General features: G+C 37.8%; 1 protein-coding gene across 5 annotated transcripts in view; it reads left to right on the plus strand.

The window, feature by feature from the left end:
* The window catches only part of Jakmip2 (janus kinase and microtubule interacting protein 2), a 172,124-nt gene that overhangs the window by 104,921 nt on the left and 48,469 nt on the right, over window positions 1-18,734 (plus strand). For all 5 annotated transcript variants that reach the window (XM_046460160.2, XM_046460161.2, XM_058584239.1 and 2 more), the window contains 8 exons: window positions 1,319-1,816; window positions 5,517-5,726; window positions 7,532-7,630; window positions 10,822-10,968; window positions 11,593-11,733; window positions 14,349-14,405; window positions 15,385-15,504; window positions 16,444-16,572. In XM_046460160.2, coding sequence (XP_046316116.1) covers window positions 1,319-1,816; window positions 5,517-5,726; window positions 7,532-7,630; window positions 10,822-10,968; window positions 11,593-11,733; window positions 14,349-14,405; window positions 15,385-15,504; window positions 16,444-16,572 — 1,401 coding nt within the window. The remainder of the gene's footprint in view (window positions 1-1,318; window positions 1,817-5,516; window positions 5,727-7,531; window positions 7,631-10,821; window positions 10,969-11,592; window positions 11,734-14,348; window positions 14,406-15,384; window positions 15,505-16,443; window positions 16,573-18,734) is intronic.

Here is an 18,734-nt window from a genome sequence, read left to right on the forward strand (position 1 = left end):
AAAAAAATATATAGTCAGAAAGGCTTCCAACTATTTTGTGAGATCTTACAGTTTGACAAATGGCAGCGACTCAATATCACTCAGCTAGGTAATACTCCTGGGATTTTCTTCTCTTCCAAGTTATTCTAAGTGTGCGTGGGTGGGTGGGTGTGTGCGTGTGGTGATAGAGATGGAGAAGACAGAGGCAGGCAGCAGAGATGAAGTCAGGGAAGGAGGACACAAAACAGGGTCACTGAGAGGCTTTTTCGAGCTACTGATGCCAAATCCTGACATCCTCAATCAGAGACTTACTCAGCCAAATTAAGCTAGCAAGTGTCATTGCTCATCTACTAGGAGTCCTCCATGAAATGTAACAAAACACAGAATATCATCTTAGCCAGAATTCTTAGGAGGTAAGATGGTTAGAAGGAATATTTCAAGCTACCTGGTCTGTTGGTTTGGGGACAGCACAGGACAGGGATTCTACTAATAGTGGAGAAGGATGTAAAGAGGCATCCTTCTCCACAAGTGGATGTAGTGTGCCTGAATGCTGAGACAGGGAGAGGACTCTACAAACTGCAGTATTTTCATTTTGTTAGTTTGTTGGTTGGCTTGTGTTTCCATATGTGCATGTGCACAGAGCTTAGGAAAGGAACTAGGTTGCTGTACCAAGACAGATAAGGTTAAGGCCATTATCAACTATTTTTCACCTTCCCCATTAGCAGTAGCATATTCTGTTCCACCCAAAAAGGAGGAAAGAGAACATTTCATAATATCATCTTACTCACCAATGTATTAGCCTAATCACAATATCAATCTATGAGCTATCTGGAGATGCCAGTTTGGATCCAACGAGGGTTGTAGAATCTAAAAGGGTCTCCAGCTGCTCGGTATTAAACTCTTCTCCTTTCAGGGGAAACCCATTGGAGCATTATACATTAATTTTAGTGTATATTCCAATTGCCTGAGCATTTATTAAATTGCACATTCTAATTCATAGGTCTAGAATGGAGCCCAGGATTCTATGTTTCCTGCCAGCTTCTGAATGATACCTTCCTTCTTGTCTGCAGGTGACACGTTGGATAGTAGGGCCTGCAGAACTTCAAATATTTGTCTGAACAAAGTCCCATAAACCGTCTTGGGTATTTCCTCCTTTTACACCCTGCATTCCTAGCTCTAAAGCTCCTGATTCCCTCCCCTCTAAGCACAGGCTGGCCTGGAATATGAAAAGAGACGAGGAATCAAGTGATCACAGCGGCATAAACTATAAATCCTGCCTGGGCGCACACCTTTTCTTTGAGGCTTATTTCTTTTCATCCTTTTGCCTCTCTGCCTTTAGGTATCAAAGCTTGAAAGAGAGAAGACCCAAGAAGCAAAGAGGATTCGTGAGCTGGAGCAGCGCAAGCACACAGTCCTGGTCACAGAACTCAAAGCCAAGCTCCATGAGGAGAAGATGAAGGAGCTGCAGGCCGTGCGGGAGAATCTCATCAAGCAACACGAGCAAGAAATGTCAAGGACAGTGAAGGTGCGGGACGGAGAGATCCAGAGGCTCAAGTCGGCTCTGTGTGCTCTCCGGGATGGCAGCAGTGACAAAGTAAGGACAGCGCTCACCATTGAGGCCCGGGAGGAGGCCCGGAAACTGTTTGACGCAGAGCGCCTTAAGCTCTTACAGGAAATTGCGGACCTGAAAACGGCCAAGAAGCAGGTGGACGAGGCTCTGAGCAATATGATCCAAGCGGATAAAATCAAGGCTGGGGACCTCAGGAGTGAGCATCAGTCCCACCAAGAAGCCATCTCCAAGATCAAGTGGGAGTCGGAGCGGGATATTCGGAGGCTGGTTAGTAATCCCATCAGACCATGCGGTGCAGAAACCTTCTCTTTCTAGGCTCAGAGCTCCGTGGGACTTGCTTTTTCAGGTGTTTCCTGGTCAGTGGATGGTATACAATGCCTAATTATTGTCCAGTGCTCCATTCAAAATGCAAGATAGGTCAACAGGTATTCAGGTAGCGAGATAAACAGATGGATGTGCCCAGGCCCAAAAGAAATTATAAAACGTAAGAGAATTTGGAATCACTCTTCTCTTATTAATTGGCTCTTCCTAGTCCTACATTTTTAGAGAGTATCTGTTCCACGATCATGGTTTTCTTTGATTGACATCTGTAAAAAAATATTCTAGATTATGAACTCTTCCGATGTTTACATGTTTTTATGGACTTTGCATTTATAAAACCTCACTGGGATTTTTACAGGGCACAGGAGATGGTTCTGTAATTTTTCAAGATGTCTGCAAATGGTAGCCACTGGAACATCCTAAGTGATTCACCAATCTTTTTTTCCACGAACCATGTCTGAAAACAAGAGACAGAGCTATAAAATCTTTAATCATTTTGAAAATTGATCTTTTCTCAAAATAAACAGGGGTCATTCAAAATAAGAATCATTATAATTTCTTCATTGGATGTTATTCCTAAGTAGCTGGTTAGCTATTTGCAATATTCAAGATTTACCTCAGCCCCTTCAGTTTGGATCTTTCCTTTTAACTTGTATAACCCCAAAGCACACAGATCTTTCACCATACTAAAAATAAATTAATTAACTAATTAAAAAAATACAAATGTAACCATCATCTAAAAGCTAAAATGCCTACATTGGCCATTTTAGTTATTTTAGAAACAACATTTATGTTCATCTACACTTAGATGTTTAGTATTAGTTGTATCTTAGTTAATCTTATTAAATTAACAATCACCTATTATAATGTACTTTATGCTTCTCTAAAAATAGTATTTTCTTAGAATAATAAAAAAACAACAACTATACTTTCCTTCCTGCGTCTGCCAATTCTAAGCAATTGTTTTCTAAGAATTCTAATTATGTTCTTTGGCTATACCTAGTATTTAAATTTTAAGGTAATAGTGGTTACCATAGAACATTTTTAAATAGCTAAATGTGTGATTTTCTTTGTAATGTAATATAGTATGACTGTAAAATATTCCTGTTGCCACACCATCTGAATTTTTATATCTGCAATTCATTCTACGCCATGGTTTTTACAATAAAAACCAAACACAGTGCAGAAATATTGGTTCCTGCCCTGTCTTTGGTTTTGCAAGTGACAATGGCTGATGAATAAAGAATCAAAACTGTGAAAGCTGGAGTTGGCAGATAGGTAAATGAAAAAGAAAGCTCTGCAGTAAATATTTTTGTTAATGGGTTTCAATGTAAAATGTACAAGTACATGTGTTTGTTTATCTGTGATTATTTATCTGTTTATTTATTTAATTTATGGTGATACTAAGAATCAGTGTGGTGGTAGACTCTTACATCCACAGCTACATCTGCAGCCCTTTCTTATTTTTTTATTTTTGAGATGGGGTCTTGCTTAGTTGCCTGGGCTGGCCTTGAATTTGAGATCCTCTTATCTCATCCTCCCAAGTAGCTGGGATTACAGGTGTGTGCCCCTGTGCCTGGCCATAAATTTCTTCCATGGCTTCCTTACTAAGGTACTGCTGAAGCAGACAAGAAATCCCCCTTAATAACAATGTAAAATTTAGACCACCTGAAGAGTGGTCCAAAAACTGAGTGCAAACAAAATACCAAAGGAAACCTTTAATAATACACATGCATTCGTCTTCATTTCTTCCTTCTTCTTACCTATCCCTACCCACACCCCAGCTCCATTTTTGGAACTGGAAGGGACATAAATGGAAGCTGTTCTGTCTAGAAAAACTTATCTAAGAATTTGGTGCATACCCCTTTTTATCTGAGAGCTAGAGCTTGTCTTTATTTTCAGTATTTGGATATCAGAGTCCATTCCAACCACCACAGTAATGGAGAGCCTCCTCAGTGCCAGCTACAGAGAACCATCTTGGGGCCAGTATAGTCTAGGGCCTGACAGAATGGGCTCTAGAATCAGAAGATTGAATTGAAAACCAGGCTTCCCTACTTCCTAGCCAGCTGCCTATGACCAAGATTTCACTTTTCAGGTTCTCAGTCCATCATCTGTAAAGGGGTAATAACAAAACCCACTGGATAGGATTATAACGTTTTGATTATTGTGCTTCAAATATGGTAAAAGATCAGTAAATCTCAGCTTCGATGATGGTGGTGACTATTTGGGCACTGATGGGATGATTCCCCCAGCAAGCTGGGTTAGGCAGAGTGTGTCGGAATTCAGAAGACACCCATCTGCAGCTGTGTTTTAACCATGAAGAACATTACCTGTGGTGACCTTGACGAATGACTGCGTGAGTTAAAAATAATACTGGGGCCGAGAGTCCGGTGCAAGACAATAAAAACTAATATTTTCTCTCTTTATCAGAGCAGTACCTGATTACTTACCATGTTATCATGATGTTGTAGATCCTACATACCTTAGCCCCCCCACCCTCCCAAAATGGACCTAAAATGTGTGACTTAGAAGCAATAGTTTACTGGCATTTCTGTGTGGAAAACACTTTACTATGTTTAACAATTTGTATCCCAAATGCTTTTCTCTTTTTTCCTCTAGTCTAAAGAGCATACAAAGAAAGTGATTTGTTAAATATAAGGTGACATTTTAGGAAGAGAAAAAGAGAATCATGTTTGTGTTAAATCTTTTCCCAGTTATATTTCAAATATTTACATATAATGTAATAAAACAGAGAGAAACTTTTCACCAATAGCTATTGTCTCTTCAAAAATTGTTTGCCAACATTTATTTCATTAGCACTCATCCAGGGACAGCAAAAAGATTTCAGTCCAATGGAAGTCTGGTCAATTGTTATTGAATGTGTGTGCCCTTTAGTTGAGAAATACTTCTGAGGCTATACCCAAGCCTAGCACAAATGAGTATTGAGATCAATAAATATGTCCCACAGATGCAGGAGGAGAAATAGTGACTATTACCAGGTATTTTCCATTCCAGTTCTAGTCCCAACCCATGATTTTCTGACAATAATGGCAAAATGTTTGCCAAGTACAGCCTGCTCTGAAATATGGATGGGAATTGGAAAGAACCATATAACATGAACCACTGAGAGGACCCTCCTTCAAAGTGGCCAGCCAAATGCAAACATCTTAGTCTTGAAAGATCATTAGGCCACTGAGAAGTCTGCAGTTACAAATGACCAGCTGATATTTGCTATTTGGATTGAACTCAAATGTGCATTCCCCTGAAGAGAAGGCAACATAAAAATTGCCTGGGAAACATTGTAGTAGAATATTCAGTATTCGTCTTTATTAACACTAATGACCCCATTCTCAAGTTAGCCTTTCTTTTCCATATCTAACCAACCCAGACCATTTCAAACAATACATTGAATGAGAACATCTGTACAGAATATACTAGAAAGGAAAAACTGCTCTACTTGCCACCTAATTAAACGAGGACGACCCTTTATTACACATTGTTGCCCCATCATATTCATGTGTTCAATACACTTGTCATATTCATTTTTCCTCCTGAATAAATCAGAAGAAATAAGTTAAATTCCTACCATTGAAAAATGCATTTCTTTACAGCATTGTTAAAATGTCCTGGGTCTCATTTCATTCAGATGGATGAAATCAAAGCCAAGGACAGGATCATCTTTTCCCTGGAAAAGGAACTGGAGACCCAGACAGGCTATGTACAGAAACTCCAACTGCAGAAGGAAGCGTTGGATGAACAGCTCTTTCTGGTTAAGGAGGCTGAGTGCAACATGAGCAGTCCCAAACGGGAAATCCCAGGAAGGGCAGGAGACGGCTCCGAACACTGCAGCAGTCCTGTAAGTCCACTCAAGTTGGGGTTGGGAACTCAGGAGTCATCTTTTATTTAGCCCCCAAGTTTTACCTTTCACTTAAGCTCTTTTCCTGTTTACTGCCCAGAAATCAATTTGATCTCCTACTATAATACCAGCTAATATCTTGGGAACAAGGTTTTCTAAATTCATAGACAACAAAGTGGTCTGCACTGCATTAGCAGATCACATGAGAATTATAGATCTCTTCATAGACTGCTTCTAGCCAAACAATGCCTGTGCAAACTTAAGTCGATTATAAGAATCATAAATTAAATGAAAATATTTTGCCTCTTGCCAAGACTGGTAATTTTCCCTTGTGTGAACAGTTGGGTTAGAAATTGGTAAAGACAGTTATAATCTGCAAAGGTCAAAACATATATCTGTAAAAAGACTAAACCATTTATAATCATTGTGTGAAAGCTTCTAGTTTGATTGAACTTGCCATTTATTTACCTGGATTTTCATCATTTTATACAAGAAATTATTTTGGGAAGTACGGCAAGAGAAGTCAGCTTGTATGTAGTTGGCTATTACCTTTCAAATTATTTAGCTGCTAAAAAGATGAAAATGTATTATTTAGGAATAGAGATGAGTTCCAAAGTACTACTTAGAACAAAGTAATGAATAATTAATGAATTGGTTTTCAGGATATATATATAGCCTTGTAGGTGGTAGAAAGCATACCGATCTAGGATGTAGCAGATGTATGTTTTAGTTCTATCACTGACACTTACCTACACTGTAGCATAATTGTCAGAGAATGAGCCCTAGAATCAGACTCCTTGGTTCAAATTCTGGATCTGACATTAACAGAATAACCTTAGGCAAACCACTTCACTGTACAGAATCTCCTCATTGGTAAAGTAGAGGCTATACTGGTATCCCACAAGGCAGTTCAAAGGATCAGAAGAAATGGTATATGAAATGTTGAGCACAGTATCTGGCATGCAGTTAACATCCAATACAAATTTGCTATTAATCTGCAGACATAAGCCATAAGACCTTGAACAAGTTATGCTTCCATGAAGTTTACCTGTCCTGCTGAATCCCCTAGGATATTGTAAATTTAGGGGTATAATGTTCTGTCAACAGCACTCTTAAATGATATTAGAATTGCCAGCATATGATAATGGTAATGACAGCCTATGGGCTCTAGTACAGAATTAAGTCATGACTGCTGTGTAAGGTGATTCATAGCAATTCTACCCATGGGAAAGCCAGTTACACTGGGCAAAATATTTTAGTGTAGACTACCCTATAAACTACTGCCTTTTATATCAAAAGGAAAGGTACCTTTCTTCAGTCTGATCTTTTTCTCCAGGAGTATGAAGGAATTTACAAAGCCCATACCTACCGCCTAATCTGTCCTCTCTGTGGTGAAGTGTAAGAGCAGGATGGTTTTCTAATTCGTAGTAGAAAGCAATGTGCAGCCCTGACATGAGGGATGCTCCTTGAACCTCATGTAATCACCACATGACCTTGGTCTCACAGCACAGAGCTCTGATACATTGATCCAAAACTCTGCCATAGCCCCTGCCTTGATTCTGGACCCCTGAGTGTCTGCCATGTAGAATTCATTTGCCATTTCCACCCAGCTTGATCTTCAACCCAAGTGGTGAATACTGGGAGTTAGAAAAGGGTAAATATTTACTCTTCTCTGAACAAGAGAAATTTTGGTGTCATTTCATAAAGTAGATAAGGAAAAGTCAGCCTATTACTTTAATAAATGCATTCCAAAACTTTGTGAAAAGAATTAAAGATGAAATACCCATTTTAATTTTCACGTATAGGATTTGCGAAGAAATCAAAAGAGAATAGCGGAGTTAAACGCCACTATAAGAAAATTAGAAGATAGGAACACTTTGCTTGGAGATGAACGAAATGAATTGGTGAGTTGTCCTCAGTTAAGCCCTATATCTTGGAAATAGGTATTATGTTTTAGCAATGTAACATAATAAAAAAGTGAACATATAACAAAGGTACAGTTCAATAAATACTTGCATAGTGGCACACCCAATCCACCTAACCACCACCCAGATGAATGAGTAGATTACCAGCTCTCAAATCCTCTCTTGGGGCCTCTCCCATTCGCCATCCTTCTAAAGATGACCACCATTTTTGCCTTCTATTCCCATAGACATCACCATTTTTTTTTTTTTTGTAAAAGGAATCATACAATTTTTACTCTTTTGTGTCTGACTTCTTTTGCTCAGCTTTTTGTGTGTGTGTGATATTCATCCATTGCTATGGAGGATACTTTCTTTACATTATACTATTCAATTAAAATATCATAAAGTACTTATTCATTCTATGGTTAAGGGCTATTTGTGCCTTGTTCCACAACACTTTTAAGCTGTTAAGAATGGTGTTGCTAAATGGTGAAAAACATGTCCATTACTACTAGAGTATCCTAGAGTAGCATATAGGCAGCCTCAGCGGTAATTGCAGTTTCCTAAAGTTTTTTTTTTTAACTGTATGCATCTCCATCAACAATGTACGGGGGTTTCAGTTTCTCCACATATGTGCAAAAATGCAAAGATAATTGTTAATTTTAGCCATTTCGGTGCCCATGAGGTATATTTGTATTTTTATTTTAATTTTTACTTTTATCATTATCAATGAGGTTGGGTAACCTTGCAAACATCTCCCAGTCTTTTGGATTCCCTTCAGGTTTTGCCCTTAGTCTTTTGCTTAGTTTCTGTTGTACTGCCTCTAATTTTCTTACTAATATTAAGGCTAAAATGATGAGAAAACATCATTTGTGGGATATTGCATTTAAAATATCCTGCTCTGTGGCTTACTATTTACAATTTTAATGGAGTTGTACATATAGAGGAGTTATTTTCAGCCTTTCATGTTTTAAAAAAATACATGCATTTTAGGCAATAATTGTTTTTCCAACTCTTGATTTTTAGCCTCATCTCCCAAGTGTTGAAGTGTCATAATGCACTGCTATTTTACTCAAAATCTTTTCTAATCACGTGTGATTTCTTCTTTGCTCCATGGCTACTTAGAAGTATATGGCTTAATTTCCAAAAATTTGGAGATTTTTTAGTTATCCTTTGATTATAGATTTCTCCCTTGGAAGGCTTCTTTTGGAATTTGTAGAGATTGGCTTTGTGGACTGAGCATATGGTCAATTTTAGAAATGTTTCATGTTCACATGCAAAGAAGATATACTCTATGATTATTAGTTATAGTTTGATTCAAGTTTGTTAAGTCTATTTAAAATTTTTGGTAACCTTGCTGATATTTTTGCCTGCCTGCTTTCCCAAAAGTTTTATCTATCTGCTTCACTCTATCAATTTGCTTTACATATATCTGAAGTTATATTACTAGATGCATATAAATTAGAATTCATTGCATGTTTTGGCGTACTACCCTTTTATCATTATGAAATACTTTCTTTTCTCTAGGACTTGACTTAAAATCTATTGTTAATTTAACAGAATCACATTTTTTTCTTTTAGTGTTTTCATGAATCTGTAAGTGTATATAAATATACACACAAACACATATGTATATACTTTACTTTCAGTATTTTCTTGTTACATTTAAGATATATTTTTTTAAAAGGAACATTTTGTGGGGGCACCACGGAACTGATTATTGGTCTATGTTTTGTTAGAATTATAGAGATTTCCCTCTCTTTGTGCTTATCTATGTTTTCTGTGAATAGTAAAAGTAAGTAAACTTAGATATTTAAAACTCATGTCATTGGCCTCCAGAAAAGACATAAAGATCAAAATAATGAACCTAGTAGAAGAATTTATTTGTCCGTATGTGTTTTCAATATTTAGTACTAATGATTCAGGCACTGAAGCTCAAGAACTGAGAATTATGTCAGGTTATTTATGGAAATCAATACATATCTGGACTTCCTTATAAAATGGAAGTTTTCAAATGGAAATTAGAATGAAGTAGGAAAGGTGCTGTTTAAGAATCTCCAAGGCAACATTTTCAAATATTCATAGATAGCCAAGCCCCCTTCCTCAGCACCTCCCAAAACCACAGACTCTCGATGGCAGGAGTAACTTTAAAAAATCTTCTTAGATGTTTCTGATAACACTTCCCTTTCCTTGTGTTGGTCACTCCTTCCCTAATAACTTTTCATGTTCAGAATCACTACTATGCAAAGAATATACTGATCATGAGAAACTTAACATGGAAACCCATAATATATAAGTAGACTGGTCATAAAATACATCTCCAAACAGGAGAGTTTTGAGAGTAAAACAGGGACCATTTATATTTACCTCAAGACAACATTCAAAAGTTTAGGTCAGTGGTTCTAAATTACAGAAGCAATTTGAGCAGCATTTACATTTGGTTATCACAAATGGCAGGGTGTTACTGACATCTAATGAGCAGAGAGCAAGAAATGCTGCTAAGCATAGCATAGAACATAGAACAACTTCTACAACAAAAACCTTTCTCCAACAATGTCAAAGGTGCTGAGGTAGAAAACCCCCTGCCTTAGAACTGGGAAAATGAGAGTCACCTTTGGTTATGCATGGATAACAATAAAATCATACTTTGCCAAGACTTGGTGAAAATTGTATTCTTAACAGAAACATCAATGCAGTTTTTTTTCAATATATCTCTTCTTTAAAAATAAATAACTTTAATATGAATCAAGAAATCTCAGCAAAATCTCTGAGGAAATGGATGAACTTTTGGAGACGAGCAGGCTTGGATTCAGGACGTGCTTACATTACTTGGTGACCCTGTGATCTGGATGAGCTGCTTTGTCACTGTGAGACAATGAGAGGCCATCCCAGTTCCAGGGAAGGGGGCTGAGCATAATGGGGTAAACAGGCAGGAGCAGCTAAAGAGAGCTCTTACTCTTGAGTGTTTCCAAAAGCATTATCTCTGCAGCACCTCCTTTAGGGTAATAGAGATACAGGGTTTTAAAGAAAGTGATGAAAAGCCTTAGAGGAATCTGGAAACAAAGAAGCAGACCTGTTAAATGGAGGATTGGAATGTCAGTGAAGCAGACAAAGGGACTCTGAAGGTACTTTCTCTCCCATCAATTGACTCCCCTCTCCAAACCGAGACAAATTCTGATGTTCCTTCCTAGTTAAAACGTGTGCGGGAAACGGAAAAGCAATGTAAACCTCTCCTGGAAAGGAACAAGTGCCTCGCCAAGAGAAATGATGAGCTGATGGTGTCTTTGCAACGCATGGAGGAGAAACTAAAAGCCGTCACCAAGGAAAATTCAGAAATGGTGCGTACTGCAGGCTCAGCAGAACTCAAGTTTCCTTCCCTATATTCCTTCCTTCTTTGTAATAGCCTGACTGTTTTCTTTCTGCTTATTTTTGAAGTATCTTGCTATTTGGGTTTTTCCTTATGTAAGCAAGGAAGCTTTAAGGAGGAAAGCAAGGGAAGCCTGCTTCCTCAGAATTTTATGGGGTTTCTAAATTTACAGAACTGGAGGAGTGCTTCCAGGAGTCTGCACACTCTCCAAAAGCAAAGCTTCAGTGTGTTTCCTCAGCCATAGGAAATGTACCCTTTACAGAACTGTACAGAGGGACACCTCTAAGAACTGGCATAGTAGTTGGAAAATAGAAACCGTCACTGGCATTAGGTATGGACAGGTGATATGGTAATGCACTCCTTAACAGATTTCCAACACATCTATAGAGGTCTCCAGAAAATCCCCCAATGACTTAAACATAGTATCACAGAAAAAACACACTTGAGGTTTTGAGTTGGTGTGTGTAGAAACACACATTCTAACTGGAAAATGTTTAGGTGGAGCCTCATAAACTTCCTGCCCATGTTTTGTAGTAATGACTGAACTTTGGCATTTTTTAAAGTTTCCACGTGTACCTCTTCTTTTCAAATCCAGAGAGAAAAAATAACATCACACCCACCTTTGAAGAAATTAAAATCTCTGAATGACCTCGACCAAGCTAACGAAGAACAAGAGACAGAGTTTCTAAAACTTCAGGTTATTGAGCAGCAGAACATTATTGACGAGCTCACAAGGGTAGGTTCTGGATCAATCTGTAAACTCTACACTGATCCCAAGGACAAGTAGTGTGTTGTCAGGTTTTTATCACTGTGATGAAAAAAACTGAAAAGAACAATTAGAGGAGGAAAAGTTTATTTGGCTCACAGATTCAGAGGTCTCAGTCCACAGACTCCATTGCTCTTGACCCAAAGTGAGGCAGAACATCATGGCAGAGGGGCGTGGAGGAGGAAAGCAGCTCAGGTCTTGACAATCAGGAAGCAGAGAGAGCTCCACTCATCGGGGACAAAATATAAACCCCAAAGACATGCGCCCAGTGACCCACTTCATCCAGCCATTCCCCAACTATCTACACTTATCACCCAGTTAATTCACATTAGTGGAGTGATGCACTGATTATATTAAAGTTCTCATAACCTAATCATTTCACCTCTAAACTTTCTTGCATTGTCTTATACATGACCTTTTGAGGGATATCTCATATCTAAACCATAACACATAGCCAACAAATCAACATACAGTGGAAGTACTTAATGATTTTGGATTAACCCCAGAGGCCTACATGTTCAGTATATAATTATGTTTAGGAGACTCTATTTCAGAGATATTTTATATTGTTAAACTGCTTTAGACCTTTTCATTTATAATCCTTTGTTAACCAATTTGGTAGCATAAATAATAGCTGCAAAGCACTTTAAAAGAACCTTGAAATGAATTGTTATGTAAGTTTGCAGGGTGAGTGTGTGTCTTACAATTGTCTTCCAGTATTAGAATCCTGAGACTAAATATTTTGCTTATAGTAACAGGACCATTTATCTCTTGCTACCCAACACTGAATCAGTGTCTAACACGGATGCCATTTAGTAATTATTTTCTGAATAAACAACAACATAATTACATGACAGAACTGGAATTCCAGTCCAAATTTTCTGACCATGTTTCAGTCCCTGCTGTATAGGTAGGACAATTACTGCTACTGATCACATCTGGCTGAGGTTTGTGTTACCTGCAACAAGGACTGAGACCTTGGAAACCTTTGAGTTCTCTTCTTTGCCTCTCTGCCTTTATTCTAAGAATGATATCCTTGATTCCTTGCACTTCAGGATCAACCAAGCCCCACACTTGAAAAACTAGAGACAGGGGTTAGGCAATAGTCTCCCAAGTGGTTGAGCAAGATAGTTCACTGTCATTAAGAGAGGGAAACTTATGACTTTGGTTGTAAATTATTTATTGTTTATCCTTCAAACAACTTCTATGTTGACTATATGCTGTAATGCATACACTAATTAGGAGGGTTATCTAAGTATTGTAATGCATGTACATTTCAAAAGTCTCAACTACAGCTAGGTGCAGTGATGCATGCCTGTAATCCCAGTAACTCAGGAGGCTAAGGCAGGAGGATGGCAAGTTTGAGACCAACCTCAGCAACTTAGCAAGGCCCTAAGGACTTAGGAAGACCCTGTCTCAAAATAAAACATTAAAAAAAAAAAAAAAAAAAAAAAAAAAAAAAAGCCTTGGAGATGTGGCTGAGTGGTTAGTGGTTAGTTAAGCAACCCTGGGTTCAATCCCCATTACCAAAAAAAAAAATAGTCTCAACTACAGTGAGGTGTCAAGATCAAAATGTTTTTAACTTGTAAAGACAAAAAAATCAAAAAGCCTAAATACCATTTGCTTAAAACACATTACTTTTCAAATGTGGTATGAAGCTCTGGGTTCCTCACATCATTTCCACAATGTAATAACTCATAAATATCACATTCCTCACAAGTCCAGGAATTTACCTCACTTTAAAAATCCTGGATTTAAGCTATAAGTTTCATAAGAATTCTGGGCTATTTAGGCATGTTGATCAGAACATCTGCTTTAAACTTGTGCAGTAAATACACAGAGTGCTTAATAAGCAATCCCCAAATTCCCTCAGTATCTCCATTCATAGCAAAAACAAATAAAAAAAAGATACTATAATTCCCCCATAAAAATAAATAAATAAAAATAAAACAAAACAGAAACACTGAATAAATCCAGTGAACTAGGATCCAAACAAGTTTCCACAAATAGCCAAAAGATAGCTTTCTGTACTTTACAAATGAAAAAAATAAAAGAATAAAGGTTCGTTTTATTGTGAAATGCTACTTTCTAAACACAAATCTAAAGTAATCTGGGGTCTGGGAAAATAGAAGAACTGTGCTTTGTGGATATATAAGTAATGATATGTAAAACTGTTCGATTTTTAAGTATAAATTAAACCGAGGGATTCTGATTAGGAACACAGTACACTTCCTGATGGTGAGGCCTCAAAACCAAAAGTTGCCAAAATTTTCCAAACAAAAATCTTATTTTGAGGGGCTAGGGATGTGTGGCTCAAGCGGTAGTGCGCTCGCCTGGCATGCATGCGGCCCGGGTTCAGTCTTCAGCACCACATACAAACAAAGATGTTGTGTCTGCCAAAAATTAAAAAATAAATATTAAAAAATTCTCTCTCTTTCTCTCTCTCTTAAAAAAAAAATCTTATTTTGAAGAAAAATTTGTAAGGCCTCAAGGGAAAAACCAATTTGTTTTTTGCAAAAAAAAAAAAAAAACAAACCTGTATGGATATACCAACTAGTTCTCAAAATCCGTTATCTGTTTTTCAGGACAGAGAAAAGCTCATCCGTAGGAGAAAGCATAGAAGAAGTTCCAAGCCAATTAAGGTAATGAGAAAACTAGGTTATCAGGCATTTGCCACAAATAGACAGAGAGGTGAGCTTACCAAGGAATATTCCTGCAAAAATGTGATAAATCAGATGTTCCTGAACTCAGCAAACCAGGAGCTTTATTTGCTGAAAGAAATTTCTTCTCTTGATATTTCTCAGAGTCTGAAAATAAACGTGTTTGCTTTAATATGACTTTCTCTGAATGGAGAAGCCACTAAGTTCAATGTAGAAAGGCTTGCTTAACAAATTGAAAAGTTACAATCCAAGAACACACAAGATGTAGACATGCTTTGATGTCTCCCTCTGGATAATATCAGAGTTTTCTGCTCATTCTATCAGTACATTTTCATTATTCACTTGAACAATAAATTTTATTGATAATGACATTCTTAATCCACCAGTATCAGGATGGCCTCTTAGTGCCCACAGAAGTCTTGTTATTTAGTTTGTTTGGTTTCAGTGTTTGTTTTTACTAAGTGCCTCATTTGATTTGGATATGGAATTAGATGGCCAGACTTAAGTTCTGATGATCCTCTTCATAAATGCCTAACTTTTTAAAGAATATTTATTGACCCTAAGAAAAATGTTTTTTTGTATGTTCTTACCTGTAAAATTAGGTTAGAGAAGGCATTATATATTGCATAATGTTAGCATTTAGATGCCTGGATTTTCAAAGTCCTGTGAGCACATTTTAAATACCAGAAAGAGTAAATTACATTAACTCTTCAAGATAAAAAATGTAATGTAAAAGAGGCTATAATATTAATTAATACCCTTTGAATAAGTCAGAAATGAAATAACATGGGAGAAATATTCATTGCTACTGTTGTGCTTCTGCCTAATATTTTTCTCTCATCAAAGAAGCATTACAGGATGTCTCCCGTGCTCATCCACATGTATGTCGGCATGGTGTTTTGACATGCTAGCTTTCCCATGTGTAGTTGTGTCAGTCAACACATGCTTTCCCTCTGCTTAGAGGCCTGTTTTGGACCCATTCATTGGCTATGATGAGGACTCTATGGATTCAGAGACATCTTCCATGGCCTCCTTCAGAACAGACCGAACACCAGCTACTCCCGACGATGACCTCGATGAGGTAAGCTCTTCTGTTTCTCTAGTCTTGTGTGATGTTGTCACCAAATCTTTCCTTTAAGGGAAAGAAAAAAAATCACTTTTCATCTCCTTTATGACCCACACAGAGTGATCTCATAACAGTGACCATGTCTGAGACCACAGTTTGCCTTATTCCTTCTTGATAAGTAACATCATCTGTGTCATGTGAAACTTCTAGAAACTGCTCTGCAATTCAGCTCTATAAGTTGAAGACTTCTTTCAAAATAAAAGTTACTCTCCAACATCCTTCATCTAGGGAAATTGTGAGCCCACAAACAAGCTCAGGGGTTTTCTGTATAGAATCTAAGGCTCTCTGATCCACCCTCAACAGACCAATCTAGGTGGTTTCATTACAGTGAAGAATCCAGGACCCAAACACACATCCCTTGACTTGGGATCTGAGGGGTAAATATCCCCCAGTCTTCAATTTTCACAAAACTCCCTAGTGATTGTGTAAGTCCTGAAGTTTAGGACCTTGAGCTATAAACAGGTTTTTTTTTTAGAATAATTTATCTGCAAAAGAAGTCGTGGATATGAATTATTGAAAAGAAGTAAAATTTTGAGTATCGTCTTACTTTGATTTAGATCCAAAATCCATGTACTTATTTGCATTTGGATCTAAGTTGTCTGATATCCAATCATAAATGGGTAATAATCAGAAATGAACAAGTGAGTAAATGCTTCTTTTTAAAATTTGTTTCTTACACATTTCTGCATTGTCTGTCTTGAGAGTATTACAGTACTTTTGTCCACATATACACTTGAGAATTAAAAATGAAATCAAACAGAATGTTAAATCAAACAACTTTCCTTCCCTATAAACAGTGGGTGAATGTTAGTTATTGCTTACCTGGAACACAGAACCTGAATTAACACAATCACTTTGGGCCTTTTTGTTGTTTGTTTGTATTTTAACCTCAAGAGTTTAGCAGCTGAAGAATCTGAGCTACGATTTCGACAATTGACAAAAGAATACCAGGCCCTCCAAAGAGCATATGCCCTGCTACAGGAGCAGACGGGAGGCATCATCGATGCTGAGCGAGAAGCCAAGGTTGGTGCTCCACTGCCCAGAGCGCTCTGAATTAGGTTGGAGAGGTTGCAGCATGGATCTCAGCAACAGGAAAATGTCAGTCAGTAGCACCCTTCTCTCCTCCAAGGCTTTTGAACTGTTTTAATTTTTTTGTCAATACACCTTGGATCTAAAGACATTAAAAACAACCTAGATTGATGCTTTTGTTGAGTATGTAGTATCTCATTCTTGCCATCTGAAAGCTTTGATTTTCAAAGCTAGACAATATTGGTTTTAATTTCTTGCAAAGAAAAAAAAATAACTTTTATCTTTTTGGCTAGCTAGTTTCTTTTCTTTGTAAATAATTACATAATATTACATTGGACAGCTCACCCAGAATTTTCACAGACTCTATCTCACTTAATTCCAGTGAGAGCTCCCTAAGGCAGTTATTTTATAAAAAGGGAGTTTAAGACTCAGAAAGGTTAACTTAATTGCCCAAGTTCACACAGCTGGTAAATGGCAAAGCTGGGATATCACTCCTCTCTCTCTCTCTCTTCTCTCTCTCTCTCTCTCTCTCTCTCTCTCTCTCTCTCTAGTTGTCAATGGACCTTTATTTATTTATTTACTTACATGCAGTGCTGAGAATCAAACCCAGTGCCTTACACATGCTAGGCAAGTGCTCTGCCTCTGAGCCACAACCCCAGCCCTCCACCTCATATCTTCCTGGGTCAAATGTTCTTTCTCTTATATCATAAGTACCTCGTACAAGCCTATCTTGAAGGAAGGAAGAAAGGCAGGCAGGAAGGGAGGGGTGGGGTAAGGAAAAAAGGAAAAAAAAATTAAAACATGCTACTGATATTTAACATTTATTGAGTGCTGACTGTGTTACAGACACTGTGTGGAGTACTCTACATGCATCTATGTAATCCTAAAAAACTCTATGAAAAAAAATCACTTAGTAGAAGTTAAATGTACCTAGTTTAAGTTAAATTATTTACCTTAGGTCACAAAGACATGAATCTAGCCTTCTGACTTCAAAGTTATAGTCATCACAGTATTCCTACCTCATAGACTGAGGGAGCGTTTGTATCCAGTGATTTTGTTTTTGAAGGGACTACAATATACTGAATTTTTTTTTTTTGGTGCCAGATATTGAACTCAGGAGCATTTAACCAAGGAGCCACATGTCCATTCCTTTTTTACATTTTATTTAGAGACAGGATCTTACTGAGTTGCTTAGGGCCTCACTAAGTTGCTGAGGCAGGCTTTGAACTCCCTCCTCAGCCACCCAGGCTGCTGGGGTTACAGGTGTGCGCTACTACGCCCGGCCAATATACTGGAGAGTACTGTAGCAACTGCTGTCAGTTGTTTAGAAGGAAAGATGGCTATTACAATTATATATGTTAAATGGTAGCATACACGTACATAAACACATTTGAATACATAAGGGAGTAAGCATTTTTTTTTTTTTTTAATGAAACTTTGGCTTGGAACAGACAGGCAATCCTTCATTAGAAAGGGGTATACCTGTATGCCATCATGTATTTGCCTCAAAACTGTAATATTTGTGTTTTTCACTATCAGTATTTACTGAGCATTGTTACTGACACAGGAAAGGGTAGTTAAAATATTAGGATTTGGATTTAGATTTAGGTACAAAGTTGTCTTTGTAAGAATGGGTAGATGTGGACATGCAAAATGGGCCAAGGCTTTCCAGAAACAGAACTCATTCAAATGCAGAAGTGGCAAGTTAGAAACTAGGATTTAGGAAACAAGAATGTCACCAGCAGGTAAGGGGTAGACTCCATGCTGAGGAGGAGTAGGAAAACATGGGCTTTTTTTGATTGCCATGCTAAAGGGCTTGGACACTAACCTGATGATAAAGGGAGCCACAGAGGGTTTTAAGCAGAATTTAAATCATGGAGGCAGTTTAGAAAGATGTTTCCTACTTTTGTCCTAGAGGACAAAAAAAAAAAAACAAAAAAACAAACCTCATGCCCATTCCTTTTTTACATTTTATTTAGAGACAGGATCTTACTGAGTTGCTTAGGGCCTCACTAAGTTGCTGAGGCAGGCTTTGAACTCCCTCCTCAGCCACCCAAGCTGCTGGGGTTATAGGTGTGCACTACCACGCCTGGCCAGAGTTCTTTTTTTCTCTCTCATCTTTGTTGTTTGTTGAATAACTCATGAAGGAACAGGAG

This window comes from Marmota monax, unplaced genomic scaffold (genome assembly GCF_021218885.2).
Source record: "Marmota monax isolate L192 unplaced genomic scaffold, Marmota_monax_Labrador192_F-V1.1 WCK01_AAM20220418_F8-fsc00006, whole genome shotgun sequence".
Classification (NCBI taxonomy): domain Eukaryota; kingdom Metazoa; phylum Chordata; class Mammalia; order Rodentia; family Sciuridae; genus Marmota; species Marmota monax.